Source organism: Aulostomus chinensis, chromosome 10 (assembly GCF_037954235.1).
Source record: "Aulostomus chinensis isolate RoL2024-O1b breed Wild chromosome 10, RoL_Achi_v1.0, whole genome shotgun sequence".
Lineage (NCBI taxonomy): Eukaryota > Metazoa > Chordata > Actinopteri > Syngnathiformes > Aulostomidae > Aulostomus > Aulostomus chinensis.
In genome coordinates, this window is record NC_141329.1 from 18,658,762 (window position 1) to 18,686,453 (window position 27,692).

At 41.3% G+C, this 27,692-nt stretch overlaps 2 protein-coding genes and 1 long non-coding RNA gene across 4 annotated transcripts; 2 read left to right on the forward strand and 1 right to left on the reverse strand.

The window, feature by feature from the left end:
* The first annotated feature begins 1,589 nt into the window (after window positions 1-1,589).
* On the forward strand, window positions 1,590-6,395 carry LOC147254594 (amino acid transporter heavy chain SLC3A2). Its single transcript, XM_086216249.1, has 10 exons — window positions 1,590-1,672; window positions 1,752-2,118; window positions 2,574-2,735; window positions 2,830-2,930; window positions 3,017-3,094; window positions 3,174-3,232; window positions 4,742-4,934; window positions 5,504-5,611; window positions 5,702-5,767; window positions 5,878-6,395. Exons 1-10 carry the CDS (start codon window positions 1,625-1,627, stop codon window positions 6,265-6,267), a joined length of 1,572 nt encoding a protein of 523 aa, XP_086072375.1. The 5' UTR covers window positions 1,590-1,624; the 3' UTR covers window positions 6,268-6,395.
* A 1,056-nt stretch (window positions 6,396-7,451) lies between these two features.
* ptgir (prostaglandin I2 receptor) lies at window positions 7,452-27,349 on the reverse strand. Its single transcript, XM_086216255.1, has 3 exons — window positions 27,184-27,349; window positions 25,973-27,012; window positions 7,452-9,527 (listed from the first exon to the last, which is right to left on the reverse strand). Exons 2-3 carry the CDS (start codon window positions 26,807-26,809, stop codon window positions 9,240-9,242), a joined length of 1,125 nt encoding a protein of 374 aa, XP_086072381.1. The 5' UTR covers window positions 26,810-27,012; window positions 27,184-27,349; the 3' UTR covers window positions 7,452-9,239.
* On the forward strand, window positions 13,554-14,498 carry LOC147254596 (uncharacterized). 2 transcript variants are annotated; one of them, XR_015118178.1, is made up of 3 exons: window positions 13,554-13,619; window positions 14,072-14,192; window positions 14,353-14,498. It is a non-coding gene; the product is annotated as an uncharacterized LOC147254596 (long non-coding RNA). The 2 variants fall into 2 exon arrangements; XR_015118179.1 differs by having other exon boundaries at window positions 13,566-13,650.
* Window positions 27,350-27,692: the final 343 nt, after the last annotated feature.

Genomic DNA, 27,692 nt, shown 5'->3' on the forward strand with positions numbered 1-27,692 from the left:
ACGGATAAACCAAGAGGAAACGACCAACTCAGCAGAATATGACCAAATTAACAAAGCAGCCGGAAAATGCCCCTGTGTGAAGGACCGACGTGATCCGGCTGGCAACCGGAACATTGAGGAAATTCGGGGTTAAGCGCGTTACATGTAAAACATATTTGGCCAAAATATTTTGTTGGAGAGCAACAACTAACACGTCCCGAGCTGTAACCCCAATCAGACGCTTCTTCAACTCCATCAGCCCAGTTTCGGAAACGAACAAAGGGACAGCAGCTAAGGCGAAGCAGCCTGCAGCCTCCTGTCTTTCACTGGCTGCTGCATTCAGCTGAGAGCAGAGCCAGCCCTAGGACTTTGGTGGCCCTAGACAAGATTCTGTTTGTGGCCCTAAAACACATCCAGCACAGCCATCGAATTACACGCACTGCTCATAACTGTAGGAATACCAACAAACACACACACACAAAAGAGACAAATGAATTAACAACAAATATCTTACTTTATTCTAATGTAAGCCTGCGCTGAAAATAAAAGCAAAAATCTGACAAAGAACAAAAATAAAAAACATTAACAATCAACTGGAGTGCAATAATTAAGCGCAGTATTCAGAATGATAAATAATTAAGTGAACGATCAACTTCAGTGCAAAATATTCAAAATAAAATGAAAACTACAAAAGTGTGAACTATACGCAAGATACTACTGTAGCCTGTGGCTTTTCATCATTTCACCTTCCAATATCAGATATTTTCCTCCTTGATTTTCTTGAGGCAAAATCATCAATGACATCATCCAAAGTTCCAAAGAGTTGTTCCAAAGATGGGCTGGATGAACAGAAACTCATTTTCAGAAGAATGTAAATTGTGTCCATTTGCCGTAAGAGAGCACTTTTTTTTTGAGTTAGAAAAAAAAATCCAGTAGCCTAGCGATGTCTGGGAGAAACTGTAAGAGAAATATTTTTCTGTAATTATGAAAATGAACATTTTCATTGAAGAAAAGCTGTTTCTTATTATGTATTCACTAAGGTTTTATAGACAGAAAAAATGGAATCGGCAACAATCGATATCGGAAGATTCCATCGACAAGAAAAACAACAGTAATGTCCAAGAAGAAACCCAACTGGTGCATCTCCGTGTCTGATTTAAGAAGTGAACCATCACTAGTCAGTAATTTGTGTGTGTTATTCTTAACAGCCAAGCAGGTAGATTCATGATACCACTGGTTTTCTGTAACTCTCCATCCATCCATTTTCTACCGCTTCTCCTGTTGGGGTATGGTGGGTTGCTGTAGCCTATCCCTGCTGCCTTCGGTGAGGCGCGGTTCACCCTGGACGGATCGTTTTCTGTAACTATTTACATAAAATAATTTCTTTAAAAGTTTTTTTTTTTGGAAAGTGGAATAATCGGCCTAACGAAGCAAAAGTGAATAATCGTACTTACCTGGTTCAGCGATAAAATAAAGTTAAGAAGATGAGAAGATAAATCAGCCAAGCTGGAAGATGAATTAGCCAATCAGACGGCGGTAAAGCTGGTACGTCATTGATTTCCAGTGAGTCGAAGCAGTGGCGTCATTAAAACACCTGTGTGTGGGGGGGGGGGGGGGGCAGTAGAAGGTAGAGGTTCGAATTCGTATGGAGCAAAGTGACGGAGAGGCAACGGGGGTGACAGGCAGTAACACGGTACGAAAACTAAACCGAACAACGGCATGTCACAATGCGCCGATGTTAAATGGCTAACCTGCGTGTCACTCACCTGCAGCCTCGCATCATGCCCCTGAACGCCGGAGACGCCGGTTATGGCAGCGTGGCCAGTCCGGGTCTGTCGGGCAATGTAGGCGCCACTGAGACGGCCCCCCTTCTTATACCTGAACTGGAACCAGTACAGCCATGGCGGCCCATGAACAAGGAGGAGCTGGAGTCGATAGCGGGGGGCCCCGGATGGAGGAAGGCACGCTGCTACCTGGTGCTGCTCTTCTGGTTGGCCTGGGTGTCGATTCTCGCCACCGCCATCGTCATCATCGTGAAGAGCCCTCGGCCGGTTGTTGCCTCGCTCAAGTGGTGGCAGAAGTCGCTGTTCTATCAGTTGCAGCCCGACTTGACGGAGGCCCAGACCCGGGGGTCAGAGGGTGAGAGCCCGTGCATATATAATTTATTTATATATATATATATATATATATATATATACACACACACACACACACACAGTACAGACATTTTGTTAATCAATACAGACGTAATTATCTTAAAGGCCTTTAATCAGACAATTAAGTGGTAAAATAAGTAATCGCACACTCACTGGAATGCTTCTCCAGCTTGTCAAACTAAATATGAGGAAAATGTCTTGATCTATCTGCCATTATGGGCTGCAAATTGTAGAGCTAAAAAAGCTTTTAGTGCAAATGAATTGTGTTTAGTAGATTTGTAGGCTTAAATAGAGACGTAGAGGTATGGAGGAAGAAAAGCACCAATTTATACTCAAATGTAACAAGGGCAAAGTTGAGTCAATATACACGTGGAAGTTCATGGAATTGACAAAGTGATGAAATACACTCTTGCTCCTCATGTTGGATCTTTTTTGAAGAGTTGTGCCAGCAACTTCCCTACCTCAAGTCCTTGGGTATAGAGGCTCTAATTCTGGAGGGCTTGTTTGCGAAAGATGGTTCTCCGTCAAACGCCACTGTGACGGGAAGCTCGGGGACGTTGCCTCAGATCCAGCATCTGCTCAGAGAGAGCAACAAAGCAGGTGAGGAAGGGCCCCAGTTTGTTCCATTGCACTGCTATGTGAATGTTTCCCAGCGTGATGTGATGTTTGCTGTGTTCATGGCTGGTCCTCAAAGGTCTCAAAGTGGTGTTAGACTTCTGTGATGTGGAGCTGTTTGAACCGCAAAATGTTACAGGGGCCACAAATGAGCCATCAGAACCCTCAGCTGCAGCACAGGTTCAGTAACTCCTACTGTCTGAGTAAGTTACTAAAGTTCTCAGTGATACTGGACGTCTTAAATCTTGAGATCTGCATTTCCCCAGCATGCCCTCCGGTTCTGGTTGGAGCAGAATGTGGCGGGTTTTGCCATCTGCGACACGGATGCAGCCTACTCTGAACAGGTAAATTGGTCGCGAATGTCGGGCTTTCCGCTTGTGGAACTGATTTAAACATGGTTCTAATGAGACATTTAAATTTCAGACTCTGCTGATGTGGAGAAGTGTGTTAAAGGAGTTCAGCAATCAAGAAGAGGAGGAAAGGTATTGTTTGAGCAGTTACAGACAGATGGCTTCCTGCTGTCGTAAATCTGTTTCCACGGAATGATTTCATAATAACTCAGGATAGCATCACAAATCTTTTAAAGAGAGACGATTCTCGCAGGGCTGCTGGCCTTGACTCCGTATGTGGATGCGCTCTGCGCTGACCAGCTCAGCGAGGCTCTCGCAACACTTTTCCAGATGTGTGTCCAGTGGTCAGATACCTGCTTAATGGTAAAAATCCACCATAATACCTGTCCAGCAATCCAATGATGCGTGAGAACTGAGCAAATTCAGAGCAGTTGCTTTAAAGTCATGGTAAGGAAAAACTCAAGAACACAGAAGGGGAAAAAAAAGGGTCTCCCTGATTGCTGGAAAATTAGATCCACGACAGTTTGCTTATCAAGTTGGAAAAGGTGTGGACGACGCCGAGATTCTTATTTTAGACCGATTATATGAGCGACTTGGGGATTTTTTTTCCCATTTGAGACTTTTATTGAAGCACTTCTATTTTAGCACTTGTTTAGTTGCTTTTAAACTTTTTATCAGACAGAAATCGCCAAGATTTTGTAAATGGTCGCATATAAGCATGTTTTCATTAAAAAAAAAATGGAGTGAATTGTTGTGGACAAAAATGGATCATTTGTGGGCGGCATGGCTCGGGTGGAGTGGCCGTCTAGCAACCAAAGGGTCGCTGGTTCGATCCCCGATCCCGGTGACCATGTCAAAGTGTCCTTGAGCAAGATACTGAACCCATAATTGCTCCTGATAAGTAGGTTGGCGCCTTGCATGGTAGCCTCCACCATCAGTGTGTGAATGTGTGTGTGAATGGGTGAATGAGATGACACTGTAAAGCGCTTTGAGTACCGCTAAGGTAGAAAAGCGCTATATAAAATTGAGTCCATTTACCATCATTTAATGAGGAAGCTGAATTCTGTTAATCTCTCAAAGACCAACTTATGTGGCTTTTGTCATTCGTTCATGAAATTCTTCTTTTTAAAATGCCCGTTTTGTGGAATGTCTGTGAAGGACAAGAAGAACCTCAGCAGCGTCGTCAAAGTCTCCAGCATCATTTGAGTCCAGCTGACAGACCTGAGCTCCCTCTGGGAAAAACTGTGTGGTCCAGAAAGCCGGACTGGTCATGAGTTGTTCTGACCACGTTTTGAGTCAGGAACTCTGTTTAATGTCCTCAGCTTGGCGCTACCTCACCCCCCAAGGAAAGTCAACAGATATCCAAAATCTTTCATTCCTTCTGATGATGGTGGCGACCAAACAGGCCATCCGCTGTAAACTGAAAACCACTGCATGTGTTCATCGATCATCGATCAATATGTGTGTTCGCTGCTTTCATCTTGTGTCAAGTGCTGATCTGTTGCCACTGACGAGCTGTTGACTGATCGCATTCACTCTTTGTCTTTTTCTAACTGCAATAGAATAAACCTGCAGGAATGAATCAGTTGAATTGAAAGCTACATTGTGTCTGTCTGTCTGTCCATCCGTGTTTTTCTTCAGGATCCTCATGGTAATACAGACGAGAGAGGTTCTGCCCCCACCTAACAACTCCAGCCAGACCAACGTTACTTTGGTGGATGTGGTTATGAGGTCACTACTGCCAAACTCCTCTCACATCCTGTCTGCCCAGGAAGTGACTGACGCTGTCGAGACACATCTGCAAACCACAGAAAACATATGGCCCAGCTGGACAGTAAGGCCCCATTAAAACCACTGAACTGTTACAGACACAAGGAGATAATGTTTTCACCTGCACGCGTTTGATTTTCATGACACTTGGGGGAGGGGTTGTACCCCACACCGGGGCAGGCAGTACAAAAGTAGTATTTTTTGTACAGTAACCTAAGTAGCGAGGTACTGCATCTGCTCAAGAGAGCCCTTCCACTTCCAGTAAATTTGGATGTACATGATGGATTTTGACAAGTTGCCTTACACATGCAGGTGATTTTTAAATGCATCCTCGCATACATAATTTGATATAGGTGATCTATAAAGAGAACTACATGCACATGTTAACATAATTCTAATTCATGATTTCAATATATTTTATAGTGTGGAAATGATGCACAGACAAAACAAGGCTAAAATTGTAATAAAGCTTCAGATGTTATAACACACATTCCTGAGGTTTGGCAGCCACAAAACTTACATAGGTCAAGTATACATGATGTCATCAGTTATTTACTACGTAATCTCAGGGGCCTTTGGTGAAGTTTTTTTGTTTTTTTTTCTTAATGATGCAGTTGTTTTCTGTTGTGGCAGGTTGGAGGTGAAGCCTCTCCCGAGCTGAAGAAGTTACTGCTGGTGCTGATCATGACTCTGCCGGGGTCACCTGCAGTCCGCGATGACCAAGAGTTTTACAAAACTCGGGTGGAGTCCAAGATTTCTACTCAGTTTATTCAATCCATTTGAAAGTTGTTTTTTTTCCCCTGTTAAACAAATTCTGTTTTTGTCCCACAGAATAATTTTCGACACGACGCCTCATCACAAAGAGGGCAGAGCAGCGAACCACCAGACTCCCCTGCAGTGAGTAACAAAGGCTGCAGAAAACAGAGATGTCATGAACTCCAACTAAATATGCAGGTCACGTGAAGTGTTGGTTTGGAATATAACATTTATCTCCATCTCCGCTGTAGGACAAAGACAAGAAAAGACATTTAGCTGTAGCGCTCTTTACCTCTCTTGGTCACTCCAGAGCCAGAGAGGAAGCTCTCCTCTACGGCAGCTTCACCTTCCTCCCATTCAATACCTCCTCCAGCTCCAACTCCTCTCTTTCCACTCCCTCATCTCCCCCCATCTTGGCCTTCCTGCGCTCCTGGGGTTGTGTCCACTTCCTTGTTCTGCTCAATATTGGGCCTGTGCCACACACCCTTGACCCCGCCTGGGCCCCCAGCCTGCCTGAGGCTGGAGTGTTTGTGACCAGTACAGGAATGGACCGACTGGGATCAACATCTCTTTACGCGCTCACACTGCAACCCCATGAAGCCATTGTGATCAAACTGTTTGAGGCAGGAAGCTACTCATAGAGCTTTTGTATCAAAAATTGTGTCTATCTTTTTCTTTTCTAAAAGACTGTAAAAATCTCTGACACAAATGAATTGTTTTTATGAAGTACGACTTCAGAGGTCAGTGAAAATAAAAAGATGCTCCTGTTTTCTCTAACTACGGTGTCAGCATGTTAATTCATGGAATGTTAGTGAAGCTCTTTGTAACATGATGGGAATTCTTACCAAAATGTAGCTCACATTATGACCAAATGAAAACCTGGTGTCATGAAGTTGTAATCAGTCTTTTATCTTTGCTGCAGATAAGCCACAACCTACTCTGGAATGTTCCCTCAACTTGTCTGAAACCTTTACATGATCTGTTGAGTAACTCAAGCTTATGAAATTTTGGCAGGAAAGTGATATTGCATAATTTAAAACTAAGTGCTTCACCCACTATTCAGAGTCACAGCATTTGTGCCAGAGAGACTTATTACCAGAGAGCACGACCCGTTTTGGACCTGAACTTGCTGAGAATGTAGTTCACTAGGCAACCACAAGGTGGAATCAAAGCATTTATTGTCAATGAGGTTTGTGTGCGGCTTTGTTTTCGTGAACTAAATCCTTGAGGTCCAAAGATGGTCGCATCAAAGTTTAATCCACCCCTCTAGAGCTGAATTAAAGTTGTTGTTTTTTTTTAACAGGTTTGTTACCCCACATCAATTAGATGTTTCAAATGCACGATCAGTATCCGTGATACTAAAGACAGTTTAAACTCTTATCTGTTTCAGTTCACTCTGCAACTGATGAAATTACTTTCACATCAGCCTTTTTCCTCGCACTGGCAGTTTACATCCTGTACCTTCATCTCAGATTTTCTGCTGACATGATCTTACAATTTCCTGTTTCAATCCAACCTGAAATTGAAATAACGTGTCTTCAGAATTCACTGTAACCTCTCATAGCTTGACAGCATGTAAAACCCTTTAATTTTTCCTGCAAAATTATCTGTACACAGGAAGACGTAACAGTTATTTGACTATTGCTGTAACATCTCCAAATACCTCAAAGTAAGACGTTAAAATTTTTTGAGGAAGTTGCTTAAACTGATGCGTATACCAAGAAATCTAACAACAACTACTCAAGTGAGTACATGTGTACAGTAGCTTAATGGAATATGAATAATTTTTTTTTATCTACAATCCAAACCCACACAATTCACATTTTAGAGCATCTTTTTTCTTTAATATCTTATTCCACATAAACAAGAGTGCCACAGAATGTCTACATTCTTTTAACAATCGCTCACTTTAAAGTACAATGTGAATACCCTCAGAAGTGTCTCTTAAGTTAGGCAATGCAGGGAAGAACATCAGTCCAATGTAAGTGAATGTGCACCACAGCCACAAAAAAAAAAAAAAAAAACACTAATGTATATCTGCACCCCACAGCAAAAATCAATACAATTTTTCATAATATACATCAGAGGCATAAATACACCACATTTTAAATGCAGTTAAGGCATCAAAGTCACAACAACAGTAGAGGACACATTGCAGTGCATTTTGCAGCAAACGCAGAAGTCATCAAAAGCAAAAGTGGACCTGACGGAGAGGCTCTTAAAACATTCAGACATTTATAGGTAGTTTAGACTTAGTGGGTAAGAGGAAAACACATGGACTCCAATGTTCATGCAATGAAATTATGTAATGGGCTGGATAGAAGCATGGATCAATCCTTTAGCTGCAGACTGCAAGTTAAATTCTTTTAAACCTGACAGATTTTTTTATTTATTTGTGTTGCGAATGTGTGTTTGTTCATCTGGTTGGTACATGAGGTAAACTCATACTGCAAGCCACATAAACTAACTGGACGTAGCTAGCATGACCCATTTGAGTTTGGCACTGCCGTCTTGTCTTCTTACAACTGAAGGTGACCATATTTGGACTCGGAGGCTGGAGATTAGGAACTGAAAGAGAAGGCATCCTGCTTTATAGCCTATTTTACTGTAAAATTAGTCTTCCTTTGGCCATCTGTTGCTGCTTCACCGGCTGGCCATTAGAAAGAATGCAAGTTTAATAGATTTAGACTCTTGTTTGAGACCAAGAGGCTTTGTCCACTTACTTTATCCAGCCTAAGATTAAATGACAATTTTCTTACCTTAAAGGTTAAGTTTGAGGATTCCTTAATATTTCATACGCCATCATATGTTAAAAAAAAACATGTATTTGACCACTGCCTCCAAAGCATGCTGACTAACATGCTACACAGGTAAACCCAACTACTACATACATGAATCTTCCTGTTACTATAGTGTTTAGTTGAATGTACAGTTGTGCACAGGCAAACAAAGCCGTAGTCCTGTCTTTTGTTGTTGTGTAACTCATCGATCAAGACCTATGGTGGTACTTGTATGCATAATGTACCATGTTTGAAAAATACACCCCTTTCAAATGCATTATCAGCTGAACAGAGTGGGAAAAACTCTCTTCTCTTGACAATGATATCTTTCTTTTGCATTTTGTCAGAGGTCCAGTCAGGTGGATAAACATGTTATTGACACGAGCAACAGTTACTGGAATGAATTAGCATAAACTGCAACAAATGTCATACAGGATCTCGACAAGCTTCAAGAGTTACCCGGATTCCTTTTATAGAGAAGGTTGAATGATAAGTTGGAGAAAAAGAAGAGCATACATTCAAGCATTTTGTTTTTACTCACGTAGCATTGCTCGAGAGCACATTCTTATTTGTAATATATTATTCATAAAATGATTTGATATGTTGCTTTGAACTACATTGCAGGGTTGTGTTTTTTGTAATGAAAGATTAGTGAATGGAAGTTTAAGACCTCGCCCAACTTTTATAAAGAGGTTAGTTCATGGAGACGCTTTGAAATATTTCCATTTTCACTTTTCTCCAAAAGTCTCTGTGCATTTTGTTGGTCAGAAAAACCAAGGAAAGTGTTCCCTTTCGCCAGCTCACCACTCACACATAAGAGAGTTCCTGGCAGGTCACTGGGGTAAAGTGGCATACATATTATTTTGTGGTACTGTCCCATCTGGAGGGTTCCGCTGTATATGGCCGTCCAGGGGTAAAGATAGAGCACAATGTGCCGTAGTCTTCACGGCTTGTTTGCTGAAGCAGCAGCTGAGCAGGGAGCACAGGTGGCGAAACACAGATTTACGGCATATGATGAAGACCAAGGGATCCACGATTGGATTGAGAGCGTAGAAACGGAACGCCGTCAGGTTCTCCTTGTCACCACAGAACGGTTGGATGGCATTAATGAAGCCTGCAATCTGAAAAGACAGAGAAAACTGAGGTTAGACAATGGATTTACTGTTCTTTTCTTAGAATTAATGAAATATAAGAAAATGCTGGTCCTGCCTTCAATAAAATCATTCATCTTGATCTGAAGGAAGAAAAGAGAAAACCAGCAGAGACAAACATTTGTGTCAAGCTTCTGTCACAGTCACACCCTATGGTGCTGAAATGTTTTCCTCTTTTTTTTAAATTCTCATAAAGAAATTCCAGAAATTCTTCTCGGCTCAGGTAAGATCCCACTAAACTCTGGAACGATGCCAGTTTGAAATGCAGATTCATGATTTTTTTTTTTCTTCATTTTTCATTTTGGGTACTTTCATTTATTTGTCATGATCCGACTCTTACTTCCAGATACCGATTTATGATCAGAATGTAGTAAAAGAGTGAGCAGCGAGCCTTCACTTTCAGCAACACCAGATAAAAGACTGTTTTAACAGTTACAATTTTGAGCATCTGGTTTTATTAAAATAGTTCACATTTGAAAGTCACAGAGTGACTCTAATTCTCCTATTTTTTTTTCTACTTTCTACAAGACAAAATATTGCAAGGTTGATTATACTTTGGTGTGGATTGTTTGTTATATAAAAGAACAAACTGAAGACATCGGGCAGTGGGAGGTGGTGATAGAGCCAAATGATGAAACCCTGATTAAAGCCACACCACAGCCAAACACGACGGAGCGTTTATGCATTAAGACCAGATGAGAACGTAAGTGTTTAACATTAATGTCCACTGAGACTGTGATACATGTTATTATGCTAGGGTTACCCACATGTTGTCAAGATCTCTCTTTAAAACTCTCACAGTGCGAATGTACCTTGAATGAAGTATAAAGTATCCTGAATTTAGGCGTGCAGAAAAAACATTATTTCCCCGCAGTGGTTTTAAAAGTATGACAGATGATCCTCTAGCAGGCAGCAGCCGGCTGCTTACTCATCCTGGACACAGACGCAGGCAGCAGCTGGCCCAGGAAGCATTTTTGACACCTCACTCTTCTTCTCTATCAACAGTTCTCCATTTCCTCCATGAAATATCCAACAAACAGTGGCCTAATTAATGGCTTGTGTTGATTGGGTGTTTTTGTACATTGGTGTAAATGTTTCCCTGTTGCTAAGGCCTGGACTGACAAGAAATGAGCCAGAGACAGAGAGGGGCCAAGCCAGACTATCGGCAAGACCAGACACTGGGTTCACAAAGTGCTTTCAAAACCCATTAACTGCCTAATCCCAAACAGATGTGGTCACTCACGTATTGATCGACGGATACACCAACAAGAGGTGAAGAGGATAGATGTAAAACCCAAAACAATGATGATGCATCTCAGATGATATTGAGCTCACTGTCTTGTTTTCAAAAACCACATCGTCATCTTCAGTGTGTCAGAGGTGGTTACAGCACAAATGCTGCACAAAACAGCATCCAGATGTTCTGGAATTTTTAGGAAGTTCTCATACCTCCTGAGGTTGTGAGAAATTTCTTGAATTTCACAACTTGTGTTGTCAGACTGTTGTCAGGTACTGCTGGGCTCTGACGAATTTAACAAATTCATTAAAATTCTTGCAAAAACAAAAACAGAATTTCATCTGGGAAACTTCAGTTGCATAAAGCCTTTAGTGGTGAAAGTTACATGCTTGAACAGAGGTTTTTGACAAGAAACACAACATACAAGGTCTCTGCCTCTGCATGTAATTTGAGCTTTTTAACAAGTTGTACCTCTATCATAATAAACTCACACAACCACACTACTAAAAAGGAGAAGGAAGGTTTTTTTTTTTTTCCCCAAGTGTCAAAAGAAAACATTTCACCATTCAAGCAAATGCAACATGTTCCCCACAGCTATTTTTTTGGCACAATATCACAAAATAAAAGTGATAGATTTGAAAAACAACCATAAAATGAATCTACTTTTCATATTTTGACGAGAATCAAAACAGAAATTACTGCACTGGCTCGAGAACAAACAGCTTTATTTTGACAATAACTTATTTGAATTCAGACTAATGAACCCTACAGGCATAAACACACTAACAAACACAGTGAGAAATTTCTCTTGTCCTCCACACAAAGTATTCATGCACTTCATCTTCCAGCGCTGCCAGAAACATTTCAAACAGACAAGCATCCTCATGTGCTCTGCCATCACCCTCACCCTCTTCATCTCCCCCCTTGTTACCACCCACAACCGCTGCTTCTGTTCCTGCATGCCACCCTGCCTCTTATGGTCCTTGCAGCAGACTTCAGGCCCCGCATAGAGGGACACAAATCAGCAGCTGTCTGCTTCAAGAACCGCAGGCTGTGGGGCCAAAACAGATGAGATGCCAAGCTCTCCTTAAACAGGAGCATATTAATGAATCAGTCTGCGGTTAAGAGCAGGGCAAAAATGGTAAACAGAAATTGCGAGAGAACAAACACTAATTTTTCAATGCAGAGAGGGATATAGCAAGAGTACACTCTTATGTTCCAAAGGAAATACTGTATGTTCACGTGTTCTTTATAAAATATTCACAAGGATGGATGGTTGTACACATGCCAACTCGCTGTTTTTGAGGTGAGGCTGTTCAGCTTTTGATGAAGTCTGAGACTAGATATCCTTCCATCCATCCGTCTACTTTCTTCCGCTTATCCTGTTAATGGTCGTGGGGGGCTGGAGCCTATCCCAACAGCTTTTGGGGGAGAGGCAGGGTTCACCCTGGACGGGCTGCCAGTCCATCACAGGACCAACACATAGAGACAAACAACCATTCACTCTCACAGTCACACCTACAGTCAATTTAGAGTATCAATCAGCCTCGTCCCCTCTTGATGTCTTTGGACTGTGGGAAGAAGCCGGAATATCCAGAGAGAACCCCAAATTGCTCCTGATGGCCCTGGAACAGACTTGGATCAGTCCAGGGTGAACCCGCCTCTCGGCCAATGTCAGCTGGCTCCAGCCCCGCCCCGACTCTTAACAGATAAGCAGTATAGAAAATGGATGGATGGATGGATGGATGGATGGATGTATTGCCATGTGACTCACTGATCCCTTGATGCCTTTAACACCTGGAAACAGTTATGTATGCAAGGAAAATGTCAAAAAGATAAAACCTAAAACCAAAGATATGTAATGTAATTTTCATTTTTTAATAAAATGCTTTTTAGTTGTTAACAAGAAACAAAAGGATGGTTTGGGAGTCAGTATTGAAGATAAGGTATTGCTCATGAAAGTTTTTGAATGACAACAATGCCCCAATGAAGGCGAACTTGATCATTCAGTCATCCAAGCAACTTCTGTAGTAAATGAATGCAAGAGTTCCATCCATCCATTCTCTATTCCACTTCTCATTGAGGGCCACAGGGGGAGCCTATCCCAGCTGACACTGGGTGAGAGGCGGGGTTCACCCTGGGTGTGTCGCCAGTCCATCGCAGGGCCATCAGGATAAATTCTTGATCAAGGATACTTCAATGTGGTCACTGGGGATCGAACCAGCAACCCTTCGGTTGCCACTCTACCTCTGAGCCATGCCGCCCTAATGCAAGAGTTGCAATCAACAATTGTGTGTATGATCAATTTATCAGCAGATTTATTGATTTAAAAAAAATACATTAAAATGTATGGAAATAGTACAATACTTGAAATAACATAAAAAAAAATCTTAGTATATGTATTTTATTGTATATGTAATTTAATAACAAAAAAGAGACAAAACCCTGCAAATTCTAACAAGAAGCTAGAGCAAGGAAATGTTTGGCAATTGCCTTGGAAAAAAATCTCTTTACTTCCTGCTTCCTTAGTGATGGAGAACATTCAAACACCTGGACCCAGGCTGTCTGTTGTACAGTGGTTTTGTTTTTTGTTTTTTTTTCAGAGACACATCAGATGCTATTTGGGCAGATGAATGCTGAGACTTTCAGGAAACAGACCACGTAATGGATGTCTACACTGAACGACCCAATTATTTTCCATCTTGGGTCCTGGAGGACTCTTCAGCCCTCCCTTCCTGCTCCTGTTTCACTGCAGGATTATTACACAAGGATGAGAAGAGGCAGCACGGATGTTACGGGCCTTTCAGAGACGACTGTTTACAGTGGTGAGCAGGGAGAGAAGATGCAGTCTTACAAGTATTATAAAATTCTATGATTAAGATGAATTAATTACTCACTATTTTGAAATGTGAAATTTTGAGGATTAGACTCATGTCTTTGTGTTAGGTTAGAATTTTGGCAGACGTTACGGACTTCACAGTTTATTTACCCGTGCTTAGCTGTGTCCTTCCATTCTAACCTAATATGGCCAGTCCCGTTTTTTTCAGTTGGTCCATTTCCGCTTTGTGTCCTTCACTTCTAGTTTCTTTGACTGGTTACAGTTCACAAAAGTAAAAGGCCCTCAGCCATTTCACAAACTTACATGAATTGTTTACTCTTTGTTGATGTTATTTGTCTTGCAGAAGTAATTCTGCAAGACGTGTAATGAGTTTTATGTTATGAGCATAACATTATTCCAATTAAAATGTGTCACTCTCATATGAAATATCCACCTCAGTTATTTACCAGGTGCAACAAAAACAATATTGTTTCCTTAACTCGTGGAGTTGTGGAAGTTGGGGATCTAATGAGTGAATGGACAGACCAACAGCCAATCATTTCCTGCTTTCACAAGACAGGTGAGTACTGCTGCTTTCTCCTGATATGTTGCCCCCCTACTCATTTGGAATGAACTATGAAGCACTAACTTGTCCTGGCAGGGACGTGTATAACACCAGTGAGTCACATACCAGTGAGTCACATCCATCCATCAATTTTCTATACTGCTTATCTGTTAAGGGCCGGGGGGCTGGAGCCTATCCAAGCTGACACTGAGCGAGAGGCGGGGTTCACCCTGGATGTGTTGCCTGTCTGTCCCAGGGCCATCAGGAGCAGTTAGGGGTTCAGTATCTTGATCAAGGTACTTCGACATGGTCACCAGGGGAGGTGAGGTTCAAACCAGTGACCCTTTGGTTGCCAGTCACTCCACCTCTGAGCCATGTTGCCCCACCATGGCAATCCAACTATTGCAGAAATTTGAATCCATAGGTGTTTTTCTGACAAACGTGATACATATCGTTCATTCAGCTCTGCTTAACTCACAAACCAAGATTCAGTTCCTGGAAGATGTTAGGCAAGCCACAATTTAGACATATGTAGAGGTTAACACAACATTTCACTGCAAGGAAGCATGTGTGTGTGTGTGTGTGTGTGTGTATGTGTGTGTGTGTGGCGGGGGGGCAATGTAATGTTTAGTATGTTTGCACACATTTGGTGCAAGTAAATCCTTTCTTGTTTAATTGTTTCACATCAGATGATTCATCTTTGGCTGCATGAACATTCTTCTACATCAATGTAGATATATTATAGATCTTAGACCTGAAAACTCCCTTTGTCTTTGTCTTCAGACTCGATCCACCGGAAGAACAATTCTGAACGTACTTTGGTGCATTTCATCTCTAAGGCAGTGCTGAAGCTGTGGACAGTTACCTGAAGCCATCAGCCCAGCAACTGACAAAATCATTGAGTGACAAGAGAAGAGAAGTTGCTGCAATCAAGCAGACCGTTGTTTCCTGGTGCGATTAATGCATGCCAGGTTGATAAAACATGTCAGCCAAAATCCAATCTGTAGATCACAAAAACATTTACCTGTTTACACACCATATCACACAACATCAGCAAGACTGAGGAAGTGGAAATGCCTGGTCTGAGTGAAACATGATGTTGGTCCCGATGTTTTAATAATATACGATAAGAATAACTTGTTGCTGCTGCAACAGAGAGATTAAACAGGCATTAAGTGCAGTTCCTCCTCTATACACACCGAGTTACAAAAGCCTTATGTTGCCACTGAAACACTAACATTTCTGGTGTCTGGCCATTTTTCCTGAGTGATAAATTATTTTTTGATCGTGTTTAGTTCTGACTCATGGAAAAATCACCTAGTCTGTGTTGCAACATGGTGGACTGCAATCTACTTTTATTGTAATTAAAAGGCATACAACACAGCACAGTAACTTTTTCAATATCCAACACACACACACACACACACACGCATGCATGCACAAACACACACAGAAACTGTAACTACTACTTCTAGTATAATAATCATAACAACAACAACAACAATAATAATAATAATAATACATTTGTTTGTGTTTAAGCAGCTTTAAGTGAGAATGAGAGACAGAAACGTGCACGTTTTTATTGAGTCCTACTTGACATTAACATAAAAAATCGTTGTGATTAAGAAAGCCAAGTGCAAACAAGTATTTGCTGCTCTTGGCAGTTGACTCCATCACCTATGCCAGACACCACCAGTTAGCTTGCAGGAATTTCCTTTTGAATAAATAAATCAAAGAGATGTAGTTGGTCTCAGGAATTACAGACCTGTTTTTAATTTTTCAGACACCTCCTGAGACAGCTGAGCTGAGCAACCACCACCTTCTCATTCTACCTTCCAGATGTGGGCTTACGCCATCATATAGTCCGTCAACAGTTCAGCACAAATAAACATCAGAAATGATATCTTTTTATTTCCACTGAGAAAACAAGCACATACATCATTTTGTTGTCTTAACTCAAGGTCTACTTTCATAAATTAATCCATCATTTAGTCATGGCAACAGCATTTGTACAAGATGTGATAACATCTGTGATAATTGTGTTCACTGAGCAAGCAAAGCAGACAGCCAAAAATCTGGAGTTTATCCCTATTTTCCATTCAACAGGAGGTGAGTGAAAGTCCATATATTCCTCTATAATGAAACAGATGTGCAAAATTCACTATCCGTTTATTGTGAAAAGTTCTCTTTTAAGTCCACATCAGTAGCCTTGCAAATTGGAACTAAACCACATGAGACGAGCTGTTTCCTGATCATGTTATTGATCATTTGACTGATTATTGCTCGTTGCTGTATCTTGAACTTTGAGGTGGTAATGTCACTGTAACGCCAATGAAAAAATGGCTCTGAATTAGATCTGCTCTGTTTGTAAAGTGTCGTGTGATAAGATTAGCGGTGATATGAGTGTTATATAGATAAAACTGACCTGAAATAAAGTATCGATTACACATACTATTTATTTATTTATTTATGGGGCTCCCTGTGTTCTGGGGGTTTCTTGGTGCCCTGGTGGCTTGGTCCTGACCTGCCTGCTATCCTGGACCAGGGGTGTGTTGTTCTGGTCGCCCACATCAGCTACAGTCAGCTACCCACAGCATCCAAGACAAACCGTAGCATACACATTCACACACATTCACACACGCGGTGCTCAACTGATACATAATCACACACTCAGACATTTATTTTAAATTATATTCAACCAAATGGTAAATTTGCACTGGAAATTCTGCAAAACTGTTGTTGTTGTTGTTGTTTTTGCTATTGTTGTTTTTGTGTCATTGGAGATATTTTAAGGAAAGGGAGTGTCTGTCAGGTCTGGGCGCTGGTTACAAAGGAGGAAATTGTTATTCTGCGTACAGCTACTGATCATAAAGGGTTCACATCAGGCCCTATGATCCCAAACTCCAAAATCTGCTTTAACAGCCTGGTTGTAATTATCTTGTTGAAAACGTCACGTCCCTGTTGCCTACATACTTTGGTTCTTTGAAGGCTAAACCATTATGCTTGACCAAAAAAAAAAATTTTTTTTTAAATAGTTGGAACAGAAATAAAGAAGATTTCATGACTCTTTGTTCCAAATACAAAAACAAACAAACATTGTGTTTGCGATTGTCTTCACATGCAGGAACAATCACTGACTGAAATGAGTGATTCATACATATAAAATCAGTTTTTCTTAATAAATTTGTTGTCTGGTTATGACAGAGAAGTGAACGCCCAGCACGGCTCGATTGCTCATCCAGTGTTTTAAAAGTGAATACCAGGAAAAATAATCAAGCTGGTGCCAGCAGAAGTTGACTTCATGGAACTGAAGTCAAGCCCAAGAACACTCGTAACGTCTTCACTCCGTTATCCTGTTACAACGTATAAAAGGCAATTTTATGCATGAAAGCAAGAGGCTGAATTCTTATTACCCCTGTCTGCCAGGGAGGTCGTATTTCTGGGCTTTAGGATTATACAAAAAAATAAAATACTGGGTCAATTGTCACCAAACTTGGTGGATGGGCGAAGCAAGGGCCACCAAAGAAATCATTACATTTTAGGGTAGATCTGTTAAACACACAGAAATGAACTAAAACATACGTCCACCTGGTAATTCATTAGATACACCTACATGAAATGAGCGCAAAACAATACAACAGCCCTAACAGCCATAAGCCCTCCCCTCGTGAGGATTATGATGTCACAATATATGGAATCTGTTTGAGAAAACTACTGATTTCATTTTTAAGGAACTACACAATGTTCCTCATGTCTTTGGCCATCTAATCTATATGAATCCACATTGTCAACTTAATCATGTTTGTTCTCAATAACCCTTCCTTCATTTTATTGAACTGGATGTCAGCTGATTGCTATCACATGTCCCTCCGCATAACAGATGATGACCCTCAGCTGCGCCGATGGTTTATTTGATGGCAGGGTGTTGTATTTCGCCGCTACGTGTTTTATTGGCTCGTATATCTCCTGAGAGTATTAGCAAGGTGGAGGATGAAACAAAAATCTTACTGTCCCATGTTGCTATATTTTCTAGAGGATGTCATGTTTTCATTCAAAAATGAAAAAAAAAAGATACTTTTAAAAGATTTTTGATTCCGCATATATTCACCAATGAAAATATTCAAAGGATTATACAGTGCTACCTGTTATTTCTTTGTCAAAAATACTACATTACCTAATAATTATACACTCTAACGTTCACCAAGGCGAGGAAACATAATACGTGGGTGTGGAATACATGTGAACAATGAAAGTGCTGCTAGACAAGTAACTGTGGACATGCATGGCAAGAAACCAAAAAGATAAATACAAAGAGGTATTTCTGCGGAATAGCAAAGTAAATGAGCGCATGAGAAAATGTGCTGATCTTTAGCTGCACGTCTTAGCAAGAAGTGTGGATTTCAAATACTAAAAGGAAAAACGTGATAAAATCTATCTAATGGGCGGCATGACTCAAATGTAGAGTGGCCATTTAGCGATCAAAGGGTCGCTGGTTCAATCCTCATTTCCGCTGGTGACCATGTTGAAGTACCCTTGAGCAAGATACTGGACCCCTAATTGCACCTGACGGCCCTGCAACGGACTGGTGACCCGTCAAGTGTGAATCCCACTTCTCGCCCCAATGTCAGATGGGATAGGTTCCAAAACCTAGTTTTATATCCTAAACAACAGAAGAATAATGGAAAAGGACAAAACAAGACCTTTCCGAGTCACAAAACAATATCAATAAGCAGGTTATAAATTGTCAACTTCAATACAACACTGAAGCCTGATCCATTGCGTAGGGGAGCGATATGAAGATTCTGGCTGACACCAATGACCGTTAACAGGAAGAAAAACAAATTAAGTAAAAACAAAATTTGGTGCGGTGGTGCAGTGGTTTGCACTGTCGCCTCACAGCAAGAAGGTTCTGGGTTTGAGTCCCGGCTCGAGCGCGGGATCTTTCTGTGTGGAGTTTCTCTCTGGTACTCCACTACACTGCCAGTGTGAATGGTTGTCTGTCTATATGTGTTGGCCCTGTGATGGACTGGTGACCTGTCCAGGGTGAAACTCTCGCGCAAAACTTATGGTTACAGGAAGTGTGTCAATAAGAAACACAGACATGTTATGTTATGAATGACTCTGTTTCAGAGAGGTTTATTTTGGTGAGCAGGTCTTAAGATAACTTGAGGCCAACAATATACTGGCTGTTATGATCTATGTTAGTTGGCATGACTTGCAGCAAACTATCCAATAAAACTTTGTTGACAGAACAAACACAGATCAGGGAGAGGTCACACAGAGCAGATATCAAATGTTGACCTAAAACTCCCGTCCTACTTGTCAGATCCATGCATCATTCTTGTATTGAAGGAATAACACTGATTATGATCTTGCTCAGAGCCTGCAGATCCAGAGTTCAGAGGGAAAAAGTTAGAAAATATCAAGTCACACATTCTGTTTAACTGAAAAATGTGAACATCATCAAAATTGAAAACAGATTCAGCCCAATGAGAAAAATAATTTCTTGAACTGATGATGTTCTGTCTAAAGTAGATCTTCTGTTGGTGTGTGCTTTAATTCTAAGAACAAGTCAGAACACTACGCCTTCGTCACTGCAGCCAGACATCTGATCTGTATCTTGGAAGTTCAGGCGTTGAAATAATTTCGTCCTAAGAGTTGACACCATGTTGAGAACAAGATTCTCAAAGTGACTAAGTGTTTAGTATCATCATTTAACTTGAAACAGCAGAAAAATGTAAAAACTTTTGTTTTTTAAAGAGGCCATAAATACGATTACAAAATAGCTGAATTTAATCCAACACTGGTTGTATGTCTTCAATAACATCTCCTCCTGAACAAAATGTAAAACCCAATAAGAGCTCGTGGAAATAAATCTGTCTGGAAACAGAATCATTCGCAGAAGACAAATTGACAGTTCCTTGTCCCCTGAAGAAGCAAGCTAGCCCACAGCTAATATAATTCCTTTAAGATCAATAAGATTTTATTATCTTTTCAACGTGATAAACAGAACGGGAAGATGGATTCTATGGGTATACATTGAATGTGTTGCCATACAATAGTAACTTTGATTATCTGTCACAGATCATCAGGAATCACCTCGTTAAAGGGAAACCACAGTATTGTAAGTCACTTCATGTTTAGCAACATGAAGTAGGAAAGCAAGCAAAACTTAAGGTTATGCGGTAAAACTGTATGCCATGCTTCCTGCGAATAAACAATCTCTTCGAATATGATGGATGAGCCGCGAAAAGCTTAGAAAACCAGCAAATGGAGACAAAACCACACATTCGAGAGCGTTGCCACGTATTCCTAGCAGTCAGCCAGTCTCCACGGGTCTCAGTTCCACTCTGCACACATAGAAGAGAGAGGGGCATCCATCTTCTTGTCTGAATCTCAGTAAGACTTCTCCTCTAAAGTTGGCGTTTTCCTTTAAGTAATCACTAAATGTAAGTGAATGTATATTTTCGCCCTCACTGTAAGGTTTCACCGACGTTTCCTCTCAGTTACTCTGCTTTGAAGAGGGTGATGATGGCCAAGCCACAGAGTGAGAATCAAAAATGCATGAGACAGGAACTCTTGACCACTCTAACAGGGCATTCTTAACTGTTGCAGCGTCAGCATTCAGTTAACGTTGAATTGATTTTGAATATTCAATGATTTCATTTGGCCACAGGGTGAACATTATAAATAATCTCCCAAAAAGAGCTTCATTCATACCTTTCAATTCTAGAGCACAAAGGAGCTAAAATGTAATACCAAGTGAGGGGATGAGTCCAATTTTGAAAGGTTTAAGTTTTAAAGAATCCATGATATATCTTTGAAAATAGATGACTAAATTACAGTAAAAGGGGATGTTTATGGGAAAGAGCTCATAGTTACCACCTGACTAACTGACTACACTGACTGACTAGTAAATGAACATGAAGAGCATTTATCCAAATCTCAAAGTTTCACAAAAGGACAACGACAGAGCACGACTACTGTGCTTATTTCCAGAAATGTGATTAAAAAAATAAATGTTTTTTTTTTATTCCTTTCCATTGGTGATTTTATTTTCAATTGATTCTTTTTATTTCTCTTGCCAGCCTTTGCTACCTTTTCTAGATGTTCGTGATGCACGATATTTGAAAATTTAACTCAACTCAAGACTCAACTTTTTTTTTGAAAAGGATGGAAAGATTCATTGAATGTATATTTACCACTACATTATGATGAGCAGAGAAGGAAAGACTCCTGGCTGATACGAAAATCAGCAACTGGCATGACAGATATATAATAAAAAATAGTCCATTTAAATTGATACCTCTGGTGTGCTGATATTTTAATGCAGCCTTTATCCTGGTTTAAAGATAAATGAGGTTTAGTTAATAGGGCCAGATATAAGATCTATTTAAGACTGAAGAGATTTAAATGGATGCAAACTACAGCATGCAGAAAGGTCCACCATAGTTCGCATGGTGAAGTCCATGACCCGGACAACTGGGTCCACAAGGACAACTCAGCTCCTGCTTCTATATGTTTTATATCTGCTTTCCACATCTGTCCTTTAAAACCATCCCAGCTCCTGCTCACCTCCTGCCCTCTGTAACTGAAGCCTGGGGCTATGTTTCCTTCACACATTAAAGCGGGACAAACTTTATTACATCAAGCATCATCATCTGTTGTCCAGTTTTCTGTGTCACGCGGATCAAAATTGAGTAAAAGGTGACTACGTACATCAAACCTGGACAAAACTAGCTTTCCGATCTTTGTATAAAGAGCAAACGTATTTAAATGCGCGTTTAATTGCTGCTGTTCATGTCTATGCAGCTGCAACGTGTTGTGTGTGTATGTTGAATGGAGGATTAACTATCAGTCCTCTGAGAAAGGGATCCCTAATTGTTCCATCCACAAAGGCAGCTGTTGACCATGAAGCATCATCTTTCCTTCTGGAAACCTTTATGAAGCTGACACGTGGTTTTATCTCCCAACAGCACCTGCAGCATAATAACAGTACAGGACTCGAAGCAGCCTTTTAAACTAAACTCTGTCATAGGATGAGGATCTCTACCTGTGCTCAATGTGCTCCCACCATGTGGATTTGTCTGATACTAATGTAAAGGTCATGGTACACTGGAAAAATTTAACCAGTGTCCACATTTTGTGTGAGAAAACATCTGAGTTAGATGACAGCTCTGAGTCATCCTGAATACATCTGTAAGTGGGGGGGTTCCCCCTCCTCATCTACACACACTCCCACTCCAAATGGACCTGGATCCATTTGGAGTGGGAGTGTGTCTGACTAATGATCACACTGCAAATTTTCACTGATATCCAAGCCTGGGGCCTGACTGGGCCTGTCAAAGCACTGAAGTGCTCCAGGCTGTTTTGAAGCCATTTTGCTAAAGGAAATAGTGCTGTGGGGAAATGAGCTGTCACATCTTTCTTAATGTTCTTTTTCTTTCTTAATGTTTTAAAGAAGAAAATATCTTCAAATGACTCCGTTCTCTGTTCCCACAGACCTCATTTAACATTTAAATCCTGAATATTTTTGCAAAAGTCCAATTTCCTACCTTCATACTTTCCTTTGACGTCATTTTGCTTAATTGCTCATGGACTCAATTGAACAGAGTGCTGCAGGAGTGATGTGATTTTGGTCAACCCAGAAACGATCTTTACCATGAGTTCTCTCAGCGAAAACCCAATGGGAGAACTACATTAGACTTTATATTATTGCCAAATAATATAAAGTCTAATGTGCATAATCTCATCAGCGCAGCTCCTCTTGTGTTCTAATGCTGTCTGTAAGTCAGTGAATCATATTTCTGGAAAAGATGTTAGTGCTCCATGTCATCTAATCCTAAATACTGAAAGTCAATACAAGACCCGGACGTAGTAGCTCCTCCTCCACTAATGGAACCGTCTCCCTTGCTCAAATGTGTTCTGTAGTGCTGCTCCATTCTAAAATCTTCTTTTAGGGGCCGCGTAAAAAACACAAGATTGCAAGACATTGTTGTCTAAAACAATGATTGATATACTGGTGGTGGTGCTGGTGGAGGGGGGGGGGGTACATACGTAATCATGTGAATGGCTGAAGTGCGGCACTTTATCGACCAAGGTATTGATCAGTTTAAAAAAAAAAACTGGCCTCTGGCACTACTGCAACAACACTAATGAAGGGATATTGGTATACCTGCCCCCCCCGGGATGACAGCTCAGACCATTTAGGAGCTGGAAGTGGGAGCACAAAGAGGAGCGAAGAAGAAGAAGAGGGAGGGGTGATTTCCCTCTCTTGTCCAAACAAATGAATTTCTAATCCTAAATACTCCCACAGTCAGCTGACAGAACAAGAAATGATGATTTTAATTCCTAATTAATCTGTCGATTTTTCTGATTAACTGATTCCCCCTGCAAGTCTAAAATCCCCTTTACATTCTCTTATCCTTGAACAATTATTTGGCATTTGTACTTGACATTTAAGCAATGAAGTCCTTTTTTAAATGCTGATTCATTTTCACCACTGAGACAGCACAATCGGTGTGAGGAACATTCAGTGCTCAGGTCAAATTTAATGTTTGGTGATAACACCCAGGGTGTTTTATGATATTGGAAGAGGAGGCTTTGCATCACACAGCCAGCAATAACCATATATTCTATATAGCACTAAAGTGGCGTGTCAGCAGTCCTGTTTGATCATGACACAAATCAAATGTTCTTTCGTGATAACAATCATGACATCAGATTCTGTTGGTTAATGGCACTGCACCTTTGTCAGCTGTCCGCTGTAACAGCACCCTAAGTACATAATTTCATCCATGTCCTGTTGGTTTTGTGAGGTGATCGATAACAGAGGCCAAGGCTGTGGAGTGACAAGCACGGGAAGCAGGGGAAACTTTCTCAGCCTATGGCTTTCTCTTGCAAACAACAGTGAAATAGAACTTTAAACTGATGGGATTTTCCGACATATCTTCACATCTCTACCACTTCCCCCACAGGCAACCACAAAAAAATGAACTCATAGAATGAGACTGTTGTTGAGGCGATACAGTCACATCATGGGAAATGTAAAACACAAATGCACCCATCTATTTTTTTTCCCCACAAGCCTGACCACAGAATACAAAGTCTGATTTTTCTTGACGATTTTTTTTTCTGCCCTGCTAAATATACATTTTCTTTTAGAAGGGGCATTAATTGTTAAGCGATCCATGAACCACATTAACCACAATGCACATGAGAGAAATTGCTGAAAATACAATGCCCACTACGGTACAATTACAAGAAACGGCTTTGTGTAAACAAAGACTAACTGGAAACACATGTAAGACAGTTTGGGTTGGCAGATCATTGTGTGTGTGTGTGTGTGTGTGTGTGTGTGTGTGTGTGTGTGTGTGTGTGTGTGTGTGTGTGTGTGTTTATCAACCAGTGATATATGTGTGTGCAAAAAAAGAGTTGCAATGAACAGTTTCAGTCCTACCAGCTGCATCAACCTCCAACATCTGCTGCGCCTGGGGTGAGTTGTTCATTGTTAATCATGAAGTCACAGCTAGAGCGAGGCATTTCGTCTCACAAATTTTGGTTGCAACCACACGGATATGCATGCACATGAGGAAACAAGCTCTCGAGATTCTCCGACACCCTCACAGTCGTGTATTCATCTGAAGAGATGACACATTCATTATTCATTCCTTAATAACCAGTTTTCAATTTATCGGCATCATAAAAAAGAGGGATCAAGCTTGAAAGGTTGGGCTTGTTTGGCAGAAAAGATTTATCTCAACTTTGGGTTATAAAATAATCAGTCTTGGATTAAAAATATTCATTTCATAATTGCCAACTGGGGGCGGCGTTGCTCAGTGGTAGAGGGGCCGTCTCTCGCCCAGTGTCAGCTTGGATAGGCCCCAGCCCCCCCCCCCCCCCCCCCCCACGGATAAGTGGTATAGAAAATTGATGAATGGATGGATGGATGGATAATTGCCAACTATAAGACCTGCAGTACACTTCAACAAATGCTCTGTAACAGCTGGACTTAAATTCCCTCTGGTGTTAATCAGGCGCACTGACACGTATACAGCATCATCACAATGCTTTTGACACATCGCTCGGCAGATATCAACGCGTGTACTGCGGCTTAGTCAAATCTTGAGGCCAAGTTTTACCACCAAATTATCCACATGCAGACTGTGAGTGACTGGTGCATGAACAAACAGATTTTATGTCTTCCTGTAACCTACTTGAGCACCAGACTACGTGGGTAAAACATACCTCATATAAATCATGTCCTCCAACATTTCTAGCTGTTAATGTTCAGGGAGACAGGAGTATAATCCTCTGCTTAAGGCAGGGCCAGACCAGTCCTCCGAGGCTGTCAGGTTTGGCAAATGCCATTAAATAAGGTTAACTCAGTGCCTTGTGTAGTGAGGACTACACCCTCAGGCACACCTTTAAGTAAAAAAGCCAAGTTGGAGACTCCAGTGCCAACACATACCCCAGCAACAAAAACAAAAGCCACCATTCCAGCTAGGCATGTATTTGACTTTTTACAGAATAATGGGACAGATTATTTTTAAATTGTGACACACTGCAGGTCAGGAAATGCTTGAAACTCCCCCGTTTGACATCTTAGAGAAAAGAGAATCCCTTTGAATCTCCCTTTTACTGTTCCCTATCACAAACTCTGTTTGGCTTAAAATCTGAAAATAGTTTGAAATGATTACACAGATACACAAAAGATGGGCAGCAGGGGAAACACGCATCCCGGCGACAGACAGCCTGACATATACACAGGTAGAGAAGGTCAAATATGGACTCACAGTGAGTGGCAGGGAGCAGACTACAAAGATAACAGTGATGAGCGCGAGCAGCACCAGGTGGTCCATCTCCTCTTCTCCCTGTAGGAACCAAGCCAGGCTCAGCTTCCTCCTTCTCCCCGCTGAACCAATGGAGCTCCGCCGCATCACATGGTTCCGGTGCATCTGGCATAGGCTCACTATCACTGACCCATTGCACACGAACACAGCCAAAATGAGCAGTGCCATAAGTGAGGAGTAGGACAGAGAGAAGGCCAACACCAATTTGCTATTTTGGTCCCCTGCTGAATCCATGTCAATGAAACACCATGTCCCAGGACAGTACTGTTTGAACTGGCCATAGCCGCTGTACGGCAGGAGGCAGAAAGCCAAAGAAAAAAGGTATATAAATAAAAGTGCCAGCTTGGCAAAGCTGCGTCGGATGTGTACAGAGTAAAAGTAAGGATGGCTGATGGCCAGGCAACGTTCCACGGCCATGGCGCACAGGATGAGTGTAGGTGCCAAACCAAAGAAGCTCATGGCAAAGCCAAAGAGGTTGCACAGGCTCTTTTCACCCAGAGCAATGAGGGACATGTTGCGCGCGTAGCAGATGAACACAGGGGGACTGAGGAGGCAGGTGCCCAGCAGGTCAGTGAGAGCCAGCCCAGTCACAAGGATGCTGAAGACAGATGACCTGGAACGATGCTCCTTCTGGTGCACGCCGAGGATGAAGAGAGCCAGGAGGTTTCCCACCACTCCAGCCAGAAACATAATGATGCTCGTGGCTGGTTTGCCATCCCCCTTCACAGTCAGACTGTCATTGCAGGTGATGTTGTGGCATAACTCATCTGACACCATCATGTTTATTGAATAAAAAGCCTCAGTTCACAGTGACAAGAATAAAAAGGTCCCGGTAAACAAAAGAATCCTTGAAAAAATTCTTGATATCATCATTTGGGAACGCTTAGCGCAGGAATGTGAGGAAAGAGCCATAATGCCACTCAGAACATTGTGTGCAGCTGTTCCCCTGGTTGTCTTTCATGCAGACAGTTGTTAAAAGTTTTCTATGGAACCAGAAACAAAACAAAAACAGCTTAGTGATCAAATAGACAGACTTTCATCAAAGCAGAGGAATCTTTAAAAGCATGTTCAACATATTTGATGTATCATAATCTTCTTAAATCTAGTAATAGGAGTGTTCTCACGTCTTATCACAGTAATCAGAGATCACTCACCTTTCCTTGCTCTGCGTGTGACCGAGTGCCCCTCTTTCAGTAAACACTTGTACTTCTTTCTCCACGGATTCAAATGTTTAACGCTCTGGAATAATTGTTGAAATATTCGTAGTTTAAGCCACGAGCTCAGATTCATGACCACACACACAAGTTCTCCCCTGCTCACTTGGACTGTCTGACGCTCTCAGGCAGCATCGGATCGAGCTATAGAAAAAGTCCCACCCACCACACTGAAGCGCTTTAAGACGCACCCACACACACGCCAAATAAACACGAGGTAGAAACTATTTTCAATGTTAACTTTGTCTTGTTCTTCCTGGTTTAATTATCGACGTTTATGCCAGGAAAGAGGAAGCGCTGCAATATGTGAAACTGGTTATCCTATAATGTTTTATTCTTAAAAAAAAAACTCCGAACGTGATTTTTAGACACATCGAACGACTTTATTGCAGCTTACGAATTGAAATAAATATAAAGATTTAGGTCCCACTGCATGACATTACGTTATC

Excerpts from the sequence above, each read along its gene's own strand:
- LOC147254594 (XM_086216249.1), top strand. The coding sequence starts at position 1,625 with ATGGAGCAAAGTGACGGAGAGGCAACGGGGGTGACAGGCAGTAACACG. Across the intron at positions 2,119-2,573 it reads CCAGACCCGGGGGTCAGAGG|AGTTGTGCCAGCAACTTCCC; the intron begins GTGAGAGCCCGT and ends TCTTTTTTGAAG. Across the intron at positions 5,768-5,877 it reads AACCACCAGACTCCCCTGCA|GACAAAGACAAGAAAAGACA; the intron begins GTGAGTAACAAA and ends TCTCCGCTGTAG.
- ptgir (XM_086216255.1), bottom strand. The coding sequence starts at position 26,809 with ATGATGGTGTCAGATGAGTTATGCCACAACATCACCTGCAATGACAGT. Across the intron at positions 9,528-25,972 it reads TCTGCTCCCTGCCACTCACT|ATTGCAGGCTTCATTAATGC; the intron begins GTGAGTCCATAT and ends CTGTCTTTTCAG.